Below are 13,715 nucleotides of genomic sequence, written 5' to 3' on the forward strand. Positions count from 1 at the left end.
GGAAATGAACAGGATCTTTTGAGCCGGCCTGGAGAACAGCTATCCATAGTTCTACCGATGTAAAGAACAATAATGTCCCCCCCCCCCACACACACACTTGATACTTTCATACAGACGTCCGTTGAACCATCCTTTTATTGACAGTCAAATCTATAAAGATGCATTGTGTACAAGCATAGGCATATCTTCCCTTTATTCTAACTCGAGTCATGCTCTGGTAGTCCAGTGTAGCTCCTGTGTGTGTCTGTCAGCATGTTTCTACAGAGCACCAGTGAACTGCCCATAATGGATCACATCAAGTATTCATACCAAACCAGCGAACACACGAAAGGGTGACGTGGAGCTTTGAATGCAGTGACCTGTGATTGCTCTCGTTTTGTTGCTGATGGAGGATTCTTTACTGTTCTAATCACCACGGGGAGGCCGACGTCAGTATTTACTGTCAGTCCAATATGATGTGAACACAACATTAGCCCTTTAAACCAGGTTCCATCATTATTAAAGCTCATTATGACTGTTCTACTGCAGCTATGCACTGCATGAGAACTACCCAAACCCACGTGCTTTATACAAGACGTTTAGAAGTAGAAAGGAAATGTTGAAATACACGATCAGAGTTTGGATTCTTCTGACTCGAGTTCTTCGTCCCCATTACTGGTGCTGCATTGACATGCTGTAGGAAATATGGTTCCTTTCAGCTTCCTGCTGGAAACATATTGTTCAGGAGTAAGTGAGCATCAACTGCATTTGACAAGACATCGTTTTTAAAATACACAAAAGATGTTTGTCTGTTTTCGTATTGTGTTTGCTGTAAACCATTAAATTCAAATACAAATGCATGTTTGTTCAGTTCGGACGGGAAATTCCCGCTAAACACGAAAGCAGCGCAAAGAAAGTCACGTAAAAAATAATTGTCTTATTAATATCGCTCCCTTCATGAGGACTCAGCCCTGTGCGTTTGAAGCAGCTGCAACACAAGTGTTCTCCATTTACATGTACATGGTAGCTTATTCACTAAACCTCATTAATCTCTTCACTCACAGATTCAGTCAATTAAATAAACAGTTGAATAATAAGCATATAAATCAATCTCATTGGGCACTTGATGATTTCAAAAATGATTTCCAAAAAAAGCTCAATCTAAATAGACTGTGGTGCAGACAAACAAATCAATCTGGAACAATGAGTTCCTTCTTATATAATGAAAAAAAAATCTCAACAAATCAATCTATTTGTGATTTAAGCATGGCACTTGTTAGAAATGTCAAATAAAAAAATCCAACACTATTTACCAACGTTAAATGGCCAATACAATATCTGTGCAGTACAATACTCTTATTTCCGCATGATTTTATGGCTTACAGCAACATCACTACATTAGTACATTTAGTGACTAAACAGCAGTTATTAGCCGTCCTTTAACGGTTTAAATGAACTCAAAGTAAACCTACTTGTACTGAGCCAAGACTTGCATCATGGCTTCATGTCACTAGAAGAATGTGGTCATGACTCTGGCATGTGTCGAAGTATTACAAGGTATCTCCATATCCTATCAGCCAGCAGCATCGTATGACCTCACAACGTCTCAGCACAACAGCCTTCTGTGATGACAGATTCCTTCAGCAAAGGAAATGAAGGTATTTTAAAGGCCTTTCTAGGGACGACCATTGGAAATTAGCAATAGTAAAAGATGCCGTGATACACTGCATTGGAAAGTTGTTTTGCAATTGTCTATGTGTATGTATTTGTCCCTACCAAATAAAAATGAAATGACGTTCTGAAGGGTTTCTGTCTTTTGACCAGTAGATGGCAGAAGTAGCCTCGATGCTGGAGACACCAACAATGCTGCAGCTTTGCATTGCTGCACTGGAAAGGTCAAGAAAAAAGGGAATCGGCAAAATGTCTCAGAAAGTAGACAAATTATAAAACAAACAAAACAAGAGAACCCCAGACTGAAAGAGACACAAAACCACTGTAAACATTTGTCTCTTTGTGGTCGTTTTGAGTCTCTGCATTCGGTTTGAGTCTCTGCGGTCGGTTTGAGTCTTTCTGCGGTCGGTTTGAGTCTCTTTGTGGTCGTTTTGAGTCTCTGCATTCGGTTTGAGTCTCTGCGGTCGGTTTGAGTCTCTCTGCGGTCGGTTTGAGTCTTTCTGCGGTCGGTTTGAGTCTCTCTGCGGTCGGTTTGAGTCTCTTTGTGGTCGTTTCCAGTCTCTCTGCGGTCGTTTCCAGTCTCTGTTCAGTGTCTTTATGGTAATTTGATTGACTTTCCAACAAGAAATGTTAACTGTCATTTCAAACCGAGGCAATGGTGCAGGGGCCCCTTCAGTAATCCATAAATGCTCATGAGGCAGGTCTTTAAGCGTTTTCTTTTGTTCTACATCTGTAACATAGAGCTATTCATTAGAAAATACTAAGTAAACCTAGGAATACATAAAAATATCGAATGTAATTAATCTTACAAAAATAATAATTCAAGCCATCAATCAGATAAAAAAGCATATGATAATGCACGAAAACTACCTACAACAAACCTACATTTTAAATAAATACGTCTAAAAATGAAGAAACAAATAACAGTCAACGTAAAAAGTCCCCAAAAAGAGCTAACCATTCAGCGCAACATACAGTTTTTCCCTTATTCCTACTTTCGTGTCATTTATGAACAATACTACTTCACGAGCGTGTTTTTACAGCGTCACCAGGGTGCTCGGTTTCCCAGACTGCCACACCGTAACACACACACACAGCACCCGACAGTTCAATGGAATAAAACGGGAAGGACAAATAACAGTTATCCAAATTCTCCCTCCAAGTATGTGTGAACATATTCTACGGCGTCTATGCAGTGCTGCGTGTCTGTGTGTGACTAGACGAGAGCCCGCAGAGGGAAGGACAGGCCGGCTCCTAAGGACAGACCCAGGGCCAAGAAGAAAGTCATCAGGGCCCCTGCTGTCTCTGCGTCTTTCTGCTCCACCAACCTGAGGAGAGAGGAGGCAACAGAAGGTCAGTCATGTAGTATTTGGCCAACTGAGCCATACATTATGTCGATACCTCTCTGTGCAGTCATTTACATTGGTAGTGGTGGAGTCCGCCATACCCACACGGGATTCCAAGAACTTTTCACTCAGTGTGATGCTATGAATTATAGATTTGTTGCCAGGCTATAGAGGGATAATGTCGTAGGTCAGACCCATCTTTAACTTGTCCATAAGACAGATCTCTTTGATTGCCTCTTTGATATCAATCCTTATACACATAAGATATATTTCTTCTTTATTAGAAGAGTTTTGGTTATTGATTCTCCTGCAGTCTTTAAGGAGTGATATATACGTTTTTATAGTGACGGTGATGAACTTGTTTGGACTCACTGTGGTGCGTAGGACATGGAGAGACACACAAAGTAGCCACTGGACAGAGAGAAGAGAGTCATGATGACGGCGAAAGCAGCATCGTGGCCGAAGTAGACGGGAAGGAAGGAGCGACTCTGGACGTTACAGAGCATCAGCAGAGGGACGAACACCACCCGGGAGACCACGAGCACCGGGAACAGACGGGACTCTTTGCGAGGCTGCAGAGGAGACGGGAGAGAGAAAAATCCAATGAGAGGAGGGAGAAAAAAAAGGAAAGCGGATTTGGAACAACAACAAAGTAGAAGGGGGAAAGGCAAAGCATTTGGATTACACAGTTAAGCCTTAACTGTCAGATTATATTTAGAAATAATATATGACGTTGATACAGAAAATGACAGCAGGAAATGAACCTTGTAAAAAAAAAATGCCATTTGTAACTCAGTTTAAGCTCAGTTGTTCTTGTCACCACATCCAGAATTGAAGCTGAACATGCCGGCTGTGGGCTCTCCAGCAGTCAGAACGGAGCTGATGGACATGCATAGTGTAGTGAGGTAACGAACATTAAGCAAGCAGCTGCTGCGCTGCCATGTGGATCTGGACAGGGATACTAATATGCATAATAAATAAAGATATATAAAGAATAAATGATCTTTATCAGATACTCACCCAACGTATCACGGTGGTGACGGTCCGACCGAACCAGTCGTTGATGTTGAAAACCAAGAAGCAGCACACTGAGATGAAGTAGCGCCCTGAAGAGAGACGGGGAGGACGACAGGAAGATGATCAAAACTCAAGTCTGATAAAAACAAGGATGACAAAATCTGAACTAATAACCCTCTCACAGAGACTTCTCCAATGACCCCGAGGTCACTGAGGCTGCATCCACAATCCACGTCCATGTTTAAACACGGGTAGTCGATCGGTAATCTACCTCAGAGTAACAAATACAGTGTTTAATACCATTCTGCAGCTGAGATAGCCCAGCTTTCAAATATAGAAGAATTAAAGAACTAGTATTCATTCTGTAATTAAAGAGAATACATTAAATAATCAACACTGTTGTTAGGATTGGTTTGCTGAGCAAGAGAATCAGAACAAAGCTTTTCTACTTTGGACTTTGACGCTGAAGGGTGATCTGCACAACCCCAGACATTTTGATATGAATTAATGAATTGTTATTAAAACTAGGAGAAAGGAGGGATTTGACCACCACACATGAGAGGTTTAGTGTATGTTGAATGCGGCAGTGATCTAATCATAACTGAGTCGGGGTCATACCCCAATTTCCTGGGAACGAGGTCCTGACATCTGCAGTGACAGCAGGGAAGACGGACAGCGTGACTGTGAACACAAACGTCACACAGAACGCCATCACCCAGATCTACAGAGGAAAGGAAAGACGAAACCTGTAAATATTTCTTCACTTTTACTGGGAATGAAATGCTCTTATTTTAAAACGAGACTCCATGACCAAAACCATTCATTTTACCTTGAAGAGGTACAGGAGTTGCTGGTCAACTGCTGCTTTGATTGGTCAGTTCGTTTGTCTCATTGTGTGACTTTGGGGTTTTAAAGGGTTAGTTCGGACTCACCAAAGTCACACAATGACACAAACTAACTAACTATCGCTGCTGCTGCTACTCCATCTACTGGAGGTAGTATACACAGCCAGAATCACAACTATCACACCTTTTTGAAGACCTCTATGACCGAGGCCTTAGCTGGTCCCTTCTGGACCTGCTCCAGTGACAGGAAGGCTCCCTTTGGACCCTCTGGACCGGGGTCCACCTCGGCCTCAGCTCCACTGCCAGCCTTGCTCGTGCTGCTGGTCCCCGTGCCGTTAGCGCGGCCATTCGGCTTGCCGTTCTCCACTATGCTGCTCTCTGCAAGGGAATGTATACAGATTATTCCAAAAAGAGTTTGAGTCTGTGTGGTCCTCTTTGAGTGCAACAGGCTCCGTCTTTGTCTGGGCACTGCCAGGACTCTAATTGGATAAACAGAGGGTCAACTCCCTTAACGAGATAATGTTACACCAAATTGATTTGATTCAGCCAGACAGCGAAGCACAGAGCAAACAGATTCTCTCTTGCTGTCAAATAAATGTTTGATCCTCTCAGTTCTACAAACGTTAAGGAACCTGCACTTCAAACTTTGAACACATGATGAAACGTGTCCCCGTGGTGCCAACTTGGAGACGAATGACAATAATTCAGATGTGAACAAAGAGTTTGTTGAAGCCAAAGTCTCACCTTTCAGCAACTCATCCGTGGTGTCTGCCTCATACTTGTTGCTTTTATTCAGATAATACTGGGCAAACTCCTGCAGGCAAACACCAGACAACACAAGTTAGGCCTTTTAGCTGAAATACAACAAGTGACAAAATAGAAACGTGAAAATGCAGTTTGGCTAATACCTCTCTCTTGAGATGGAGGTTAGTGAGATTCTAGAAAGGTATTTTTCTTGACAATCAGTAAATTCACATGTAATTAGAGCGAGGCTCCTGCTTCACCTTTGAGGATTTGATCCTCACAAAATCTTTGATCATTTGCAAACATTTATCTTTAATTCAAATTTGACTGTGTGCTGAATCCAAATAAAGCAAACACCATCTGAAAAAGCCAGATGGTGTTTATACTGATCTAATGGTCATGGGTCAACAAAGAGATGGTAGCCGTTTAGGTGAGATTGAAGGGATTTGTGGGTAATGTAGTCATGGAGAGCTGGGCGCTGACTGACCAGGCGGGGCAGCAGCAGGTAGCTGAAGAGAGTGACCAGCGTCCCCACACATGGCGTGATGAAGTAACCCAGCGCTGCGGTCTCAGAGTCCGTGTCACCTGAGCGACAAACACACAAGTCAGATCATTCTAGAGCAGGGGTGTCAAACATACGGCCCGCGGGCCGGATCCGGCCCGCCACGTCATTTTATGTGGCCCGCGAATCCGCCAGCAAAAAAAAAAAATGTAAAAGTCGGACAATTTACAAATATCCGTTGTATCGCGCACGGCGGAGCTCCTCCCCGATCCGCACGCGCCGCGCACACCTCCACCAGCTGCCACATACGCCCCCCCCCACCCCCCCACCGAAGACGAAGGAGCACCCCCCCCCCCCCCCCCCCCGCCGACAACCGGCCCTTTGGGGGCAACCATGATGCTGATGTGGCCCCAGAGCGACAATGAGTTTGACACCCCTGTTCTAGAGAGACACCTCTCCGATGAAGGAAACACGACTGTGTGTGTTGTGTGGCGTCATGCTGATTTGGCTAGCTCGACATCCACTTTCACTGTCCTCCGTTACTAGGCAACGGGGGGATTCTGTGTGCATGTGGGCGGCTCACTGGCTATGGCTAGCAGCATGGCGACGGCGGCGAAGGTCCCGGCGAGGCCCTGGCCGCTCATGAAGATGGCGCTGAACTTCTGAGGGAGAAGACCCACCAGGCCGAACAGACTGCCCTGCAGCACGGCACCGAACGCTGGGGAGAAGAAGCATCGTTTCATTCAACGCTGTTTAAAAGGGCCAGTTCAGATATTTCTTTTGAAGTGGTGATGTATGAGATCCTTAATCAGTGTATTACTGACAGTAGATGGAGTTCGGAAGCGCTGTCTGACAGCGAGGGAACACGTTGAATATATTCTGAATATAGCTTACACTGATACTGATTCTTTTTAGGTGTCTATCATATGTTTTGGTGCCTGTGGAGACGTACCTCATACAACACCACTTCAAACTATCCCTTTCACTAAAATGTACGTATATGTGCACTACTCTTGAGCCTTACAGTTGATGAACCAGATAGTTGCCATGGTGACAGAGAAGAAGCGGTCTTCATCCATGGGAACTTTGACCAGCACTGCTGTGAGGATGAAGAGCAGCAGGATGAAGACCAGGCTACCTGCGATGCGCATTGCCTCCGATATCCTGAAACAAGAAACGAGTCATTTAACCAAGAACTCACTCTACATCAAACTGGATCAGATACTAACCGCCATCCCTCTGTGTATGGACAAACATTATGTGAACATCCCTGTCACTGACCTCTGGTACAGGAAGGAGTTGAGCAGGGTGAACACCAGCAGGGGCAGCTGGGACAGCAGGGTCATCCAGTTGTTGAAGTAGTACTCTTTGGTGACCACCGCGGTGCCGTTGCTCCATTCTGTTGTGTTTAGGCGGCCTTGGAAATACTGCAAACCCAGAGGAAGCAGGACAGATGTTGGCTTTATCTTTACATGGAAACATATTCTATATTAACCAACGACGGAAGGACGCTTCACTGTCACCTCAACGCTCCACTCTTTCACATTTACGAGTTCAGTTAACATTGTTGGTTTGTTCCCCAATGGAGCCGTTTCAGTTCGTGAATTCAAAATAACCTCCTATTATAAAACCAGAAGATGTACTTCTGCTTTTGTATTTTATGTTTAAAACAAGTACAGGAACAGTTAAATCCCCGATCATTTAAAGCTGTACTTGTCATTTCTTTGTGTCAAATGAGTATGTTTCACGAACCCACAAAGAATTCTTTCTAGCCTTTGTTCTAGAGCCGAGCAGCTCATTGTGTTTTGGTTTTACGACCCACAACTCACCGCAACAACAGGTGTTGTTGGTGGGAACCCAAACATGTGGATCACATGGTGTCGTGCGGTGATCCGGGTGGTTACCTTGAGTCACATGGACTGTGTGGGTGTATGGGTCCCTATGAACCTTAGGTTTTAACACATTATACTCTGTACAACATCAGCAAATCACTTAAACCGATCACTACAAAATACCAATTTGACAAATCCAATCCATTATCAACTTATGGTAGATATTATAGCTTTTCTAGACATTTTCTTCAATTGTATAAACAGCTTATTGTCCATAAGACCATTGGCATCCGTCCAGCATGTGATTCTTTAAGAGGTTTAAGTGGTGAACCACTGGACCAACACTTCAGAGAAAGGCTTTTACGCAGATCTGACAGGGAGCACGATGAGATACCACCAACTTATTGACAGAGTCGAATGGTTTTTATGTCATGAGATATCAAAGCAGAAGGCATATACAATGTGTCAGTTCTGCTGTCGTTGACGGATTAAGTAACGGCCATGTTTTTACCATTAAGGCAGTCATGAAGAAGTTCCATGGCAGCAGCGTTCCCAGGCCCAGAATAAAGAAACAGATCCCCACCAGGCAGCCCCTGTAGATGGGAAGTAAAGCATGTTACAATGTACAGCGAGGATGCTGCAGCACTGGCACAGTTAAAGTATTTACATTCTGTAATCACCTCTACGTACCGTTGTTTCTCCAAAAAGGATCTAAACTGCTGATTATTCTTTTTGCCGAGAGGCATCCCAGCGTGAGAAGAGAGCAACCCCTTGCTGGTCCAGCAGGCATAATACAGGACTGTGATATTTTATTGGATTTATATGGGTACTGCTGCTGCTCCAAAATCTAATCCAGTAACACCAATGTGCCAAATGATATGCGTCTTTGCAGGATGAGAGTATTTTCACAGCTGGAAGGAATAACTCGCACTGTACTGTGCTTTTGTTCCCCTTCTTCTGCTTTTTCAAAATGTCAGCATTTCTATTTTATCTCGTGTTTATTTGCATATTTTGTATTGAGGTATTCCGAAACTAAGAGAAAGTAATGAAGTTACGTTACTTTGGTGTTGATTTTAGCGCTCCCTGTGACAAAAGTGGGCGTGTTTTTTCGAGCTCTCATTTTACTGCAGCGGGTTCTGACTCGGTCCTGGTTCTCATATGCCTCCCTCCCCTCCAGCGGGGCAACAGGTTATTAATAATCATTGTATTAGAGTACATTTTTAAAGTAACCTTCCCAATCCTGGTAGCAGGGCTGTATTAAGTTACTGCTAATGTCCGACCGCTGCTGCTTCACATCAGAAGCATTCAACTGGTAAACTTAAATATGTAGCAGACACATGAATGTATTGACATTGCTACATCATCGCCGGAAGAAACAGAGACAACAGAAACTGTGGTGGCAAGCAAACAAAGTGAAGTGAGAGTTTGTTTCCATCCAATTGTAACTCACCGGTCCTGAGGAGCATCTGTCCGTTCCTTCATCCTGATGTAGGAAGGTCTGGGGAAACTGCAAGGGCAACAGGACAGAACAAAAGTCAGCGGCATCTTTACCATAACAGAGCGAGGCGTTTGTCTTCCAGACGCCCCACTGCCAAGGTTTCACTGCTTAGAGATGCAGGAATCCCTTTACATTCTGACGAGAGGCCGTGAGAAGCTGTAAAGCGGCTATAAAGAAAAGCTGTGTGCGAAGGAGTGCAACAGAGGTCAGATATGAGTCTGGGATTTATACTGGCATAAATACTGAAGTATCAGACAGAACTAAAATCTCTATCAACTTGCAGTCTAATGTGAGCCGCTGAGCTACTGGGAACAGCAGAGTGTATAGACCAAATCAAATGACCTGACTACGTGCGGTTTTAAAGACTTTCCATTGAGAGACCACTCCCCATGTATGTCCACACCACAGCACTGAAAAAGCTGTTTTCCCCTCTCACAGTATTGCCACTGACGTGTGGCTGCTTCGCTTGTTGTGACTTGTTGAGGTCAGACCCATAATAGCGCTCCACTCACATTCATCCTACCTCAGGATTCTGCACTAGTTGCTAAAATAAAGATAATAAACAGGCAACAAACGTTGCCCAACTTCAGTAGAACATCAGACAACAAAATTAAACTTTGGGTTATTTTTCAGCTGTGGAGGAGGATTTGGTCGGACAACTCGTTTTTCCACTGACTGCACCTTTGTTCATGAATTTTTTGGCATCCAGGTTTTGGGTTTCCGTTTGTATGTCAGCAGGAGTGAGGCAGACGTTTGTAACGAGAGACCCAAAGACAGCTGCGTCATTCTCAAGAGGACGCGTCAACGTTACACAATCTACATCCTTCACACACACCCTTCATTATCCACGGATCACAGGGCATCGTACACAATGTCACCACCTTTGATAAGCAAGTTCAAACAAAAGCCTGCTCTGCCGCTGGTGAGACGGTTGGTTGGTCTCAGCGAGACAGGATATGGCTCTCAAAGCCAGTAAATGGACTCGGTCAAAAGTCATTACACACTAACTAGAAACCAAACAACGTTTTAGGCAGCTGAGCAGAACCAATTAGAGCCAGCTAGCAAATCATGGACAAAGTGATGTACAAATGCAGGCCATAAAAAGTGCGGTTGCGTTTCATTTCCTCAAACGTATCATGACAGACAACGGACAGGATTTGAGGGGATAAGACTCTTGGCTACAATTCAATTATAACCGACTGCCTGCTGCTTCAAAGCTCTCCCAGAGGAGCTTTGTTCCTCTGGCTATCCGTGTTGCTGAGATAGCCCAGCTTTCAAATATAGAAGAATTAAAGAACTAGTATTCATTCTGTAATTCAAGAGAATACATTAAATAATCAACACTGTTGTTAGGGTTGGTTTGCGTCGTCCCTCACTGGTCCAGTGAGTCAAACTTCTGTTTGTTGGCAACACGGGTGAGGCCGAAGTAAACACTGCAGACGTCCAAGGGGTCGTCTAAGGTCAGGGCTGCAAATTGTTATAACAGAGGCAGCGCGGTTCCTCACACGTCCACGGTGTCAACAGGAATGTCAGCTGGTACAAGAGCCTGACATAAGCTACTGAAAAACATATATGTATGACCAGAGGGAATCCTGACTGAACCACATTTCAGTCTCCATTTAAAATGATTTTGTAGCAGAGCCAGATAAGCTAGACCAACACAAGAGGAGATAAGATAAGTCTAAATTGATCCCCAGAGAACTTTGTTTTTTGTAACAGCACAGGGACAAAATATGTATTAAAAAAGTTTAAATAACAGAAAAAGAAAGTAGTAATCGATCTGCACAATGCTAATAAATCTTGTCTTTTGGATGTAATTATCAGCAGTGTACAGATCAAACGTTGCCCCTGCAACGGATGAATGTGCTCAGTAAAGCTGAAACAAGTGAGGCAGCAATCAGCAACACAGCGGAGGGGGACTTTAACATTCTGGTCCTTTATCTCAGTTTTCTGTACGTCTCCCCAACCCCCCTCTCTCAGCACCAAATTATACAGGGCCGACGGGATAAGGGGTCTCATTGTCTCATGTGTTAAGACACACCGCTCCGCCGTGCAAAACGAAAAAACAACAACAAAACGATGGTTTGGTCCGTATGTTCAGTAGCTGTGAGGATACCGCTCCTTTACAGATGCTGGTTGTTGAGCTTGAGGGTTCCTGAGATGACAAAGTCTGGAGGATAAGCAGCAGACAAAACACAAGGTCGAAGAGGTTCTGCTCCGGACCCACCAACACCAACACCTCAATCATCCCCTGACAGCTAACTGTCAGTTCAGTCTTGCTCAGGCCTCTCTAATTTATATTCTCCACTCACTTATAGTAATTGAGGAACACCGAGATGCACACACTCAGCGATTTCTTATCAGTAGCAGAAATCAATCTGTGGCCTAGAAGGCCTTTTATTTCCTGCTCCACTTAAACGGTCTTCTGTCCACACACACACACACACACACACACACACACACACACACACACACACACACACACACACACACACACACACACACACACACACACACACACACACACACACACACACACACACGAGAACTAATCTCTCTAAGCAAACTGGTATTGTTTGAGAATCAGAGCTGAAACAAACATTTCCAGATTATTGTGGCGGAGTTGTGAAAGATTAAAAAATATTATGAGAAACGTAGTGAATCCAGCTTTAAGTAGACGTGATCGAGGACGGGTTGAACAGAAAGTCGGCGTGCACCTAACAGACGATTTACAAATCCACGAGACTACATCAACACGAGTAGAGGATCTGCTGTTAACCGTTAACAAGGTGTCGGTCAAACCCTTCACGACTGAGTCTGAGGAGATTACTGGTCCAGACTGAGTCACACCGACCATGTGTTCATCTGATGGGTCATTAACATGAATGAGGTCAATATCGACTGTTAAATACAATCTTCAATTGTTTCACTCAACGCTGTGACTGGGAACTTAAAGAGCAGCACAGACTGACACCATGACTGAGTAAGAATGGCCAAATCATATTAAAATAAAGTTAATTCTTTAAACTAGCATGTGGCGCTGAACCACCGTGTTTACGTTAGCCTACACCTGTTCCGCTCTGCGAGGAGGAAAGAAACGGCACCGAAGATACACAAAGAGTATGCCTAGTAGCCCAAATAACGCTATTGATACTGTTATTAGAAAGCACTGCAGTTTAACAACGGGTCTGGTGCAGTAGTTGACGTTCACATTTGGTGTTAGCGTTACTGGAGACAGAGCAGGGACACACAGCCCTGTCGTCTCGTCACCCAGTGGACCGTGAAGTAACAGCTCTCTCTCTCTCGCTCACAAGCTGACGTAAATAACATTTCATTATAAAACGTAAAAATGTACAAGAAACAATACAACGCAGCCAGATGTTACTGTAACGTGAGCCCTGGCTAACGTAACAGAGAGACTCACCTTTTGGAAAATGTTGCTCGTAGTCACTGTGTTTTCATAATGTTTCCACGGTAAATTCAAGCCCTTTTGTCGTATCCAAAATGGTCCAAAAAAACGATTCAATGGGACACGAATTAATAGCTGACGTTATGTGTATTGTTCGCACATACACGTGTACAAATGGCTACGGTTTATACAGAAACGAGCTCAGTCCGTCTGTCGTCATCGCAGCTGAAACGCGTTACGCTTCAGCAGTTTACAGCAGAGTCCCCACAGCACACTACTTCCGGTGTCACGTCAAATGTCGTATCCCCGCTTGTTTATGTTTAGTCTTCGCGGGCATTTCACGGCCTTAAAATGAATCCCATCTGTATTCGTTATTGGTCAGGGGTCACCAACCTTTATGAAACTGAGAGCTACTTCAAGGGCACTGAGTAGTATGTAGGGCTACTTGTTTGATACAAACGTCCTGTATATATGTTGCACATGTCACCGTCTTTGATTAGTTGGATGGACACGATACATTTTTTTCCAATTATTTATTCACGCTATTGTTTTTTAGGGTTATTCCAACGTTTATGTTCTGTTTGATTGTTTTTTAAGTTGCTTAATGTTGCTGTTTTATTATAATGTTGTCATTTATTATATTTTCCAAATATAACCCTTATTTTTCTTTCCTTTTTTATTGTGTCCCGTTTGTTTGGTATTTTTTGCCTGTTTTCCCCTCCCTCTTGTTACATGATCTGTATGCATTCTTTGATGTTATTCCTACTGTTGTTATTATCATTATTTGTATTATTATTATTTTCTTTACGGTTCCAACACCACTGTTATTTCTTTTTTTTTAATCGCCAGGATTTTTTTCTTTCCCCTCTTTG

The 13,715-nt window shown here is 43.7% G+C and overlaps 1 protein-coding gene across 2 annotated transcripts; it reads right to left on the minus strand.

Annotated features, from left to right (window-relative positions):
• Positions 1–1,223: 1,223 nt before the first annotated feature.
• On the minus strand, positions 1,224–13,056 carry LOC306714368 (equilibrative nucleoside transporter 2-like). Of its 2 annotated transcripts, XR_013767621.1 has the most exons (14): positions 12,859–13,056; positions 9,387–9,443; positions 8,448–8,529; positions 7,386–7,531; positions 7,129–7,268; positions 6,688–6,822; positions 6,090–6,187; positions 5,603–5,672; positions 5,043–5,236; positions 4,632–4,734; positions 4,017–4,102; positions 3,369–3,568; positions 1,756–2,978; positions 1,224–1,617 (listed from the first exon to the last, which is right to left on the minus strand). XR_013767621.1 is itself a non-coding variant. In XM_079184384.1 (13 exons), the coding sequence occupies exons 2-13, from the start codon at positions 9,416–9,418 to the stop codon at positions 2,867–2,869; spliced, it is 1,398 nt and encodes a 465-aa protein (XP_079040510.1). In that variant the 5' UTR covers positions 9,419–9,443; positions 12,859–13,056; the 3' UTR covers positions 1,224–2,866. The 2 variants fall into 2 exon arrangements, 1 of the variants encoding a protein (XP_079040510.1); XM_079184384.1 differs by having other exon boundaries at positions 1,224–2,978.
• Between the last annotated feature and the right edge of the window lie 659 nt (positions 13,057–13,715).

This window comes from Pholis gunnellus (assembly GCF_910591455.1).
Source record: "Pholis gunnellus genome assembly, chromosome: 23".
NCBI lineage: Eukaryota > Metazoa > Chordata > Actinopteri > Perciformes > Pholidae > Pholis > Pholis gunnellus.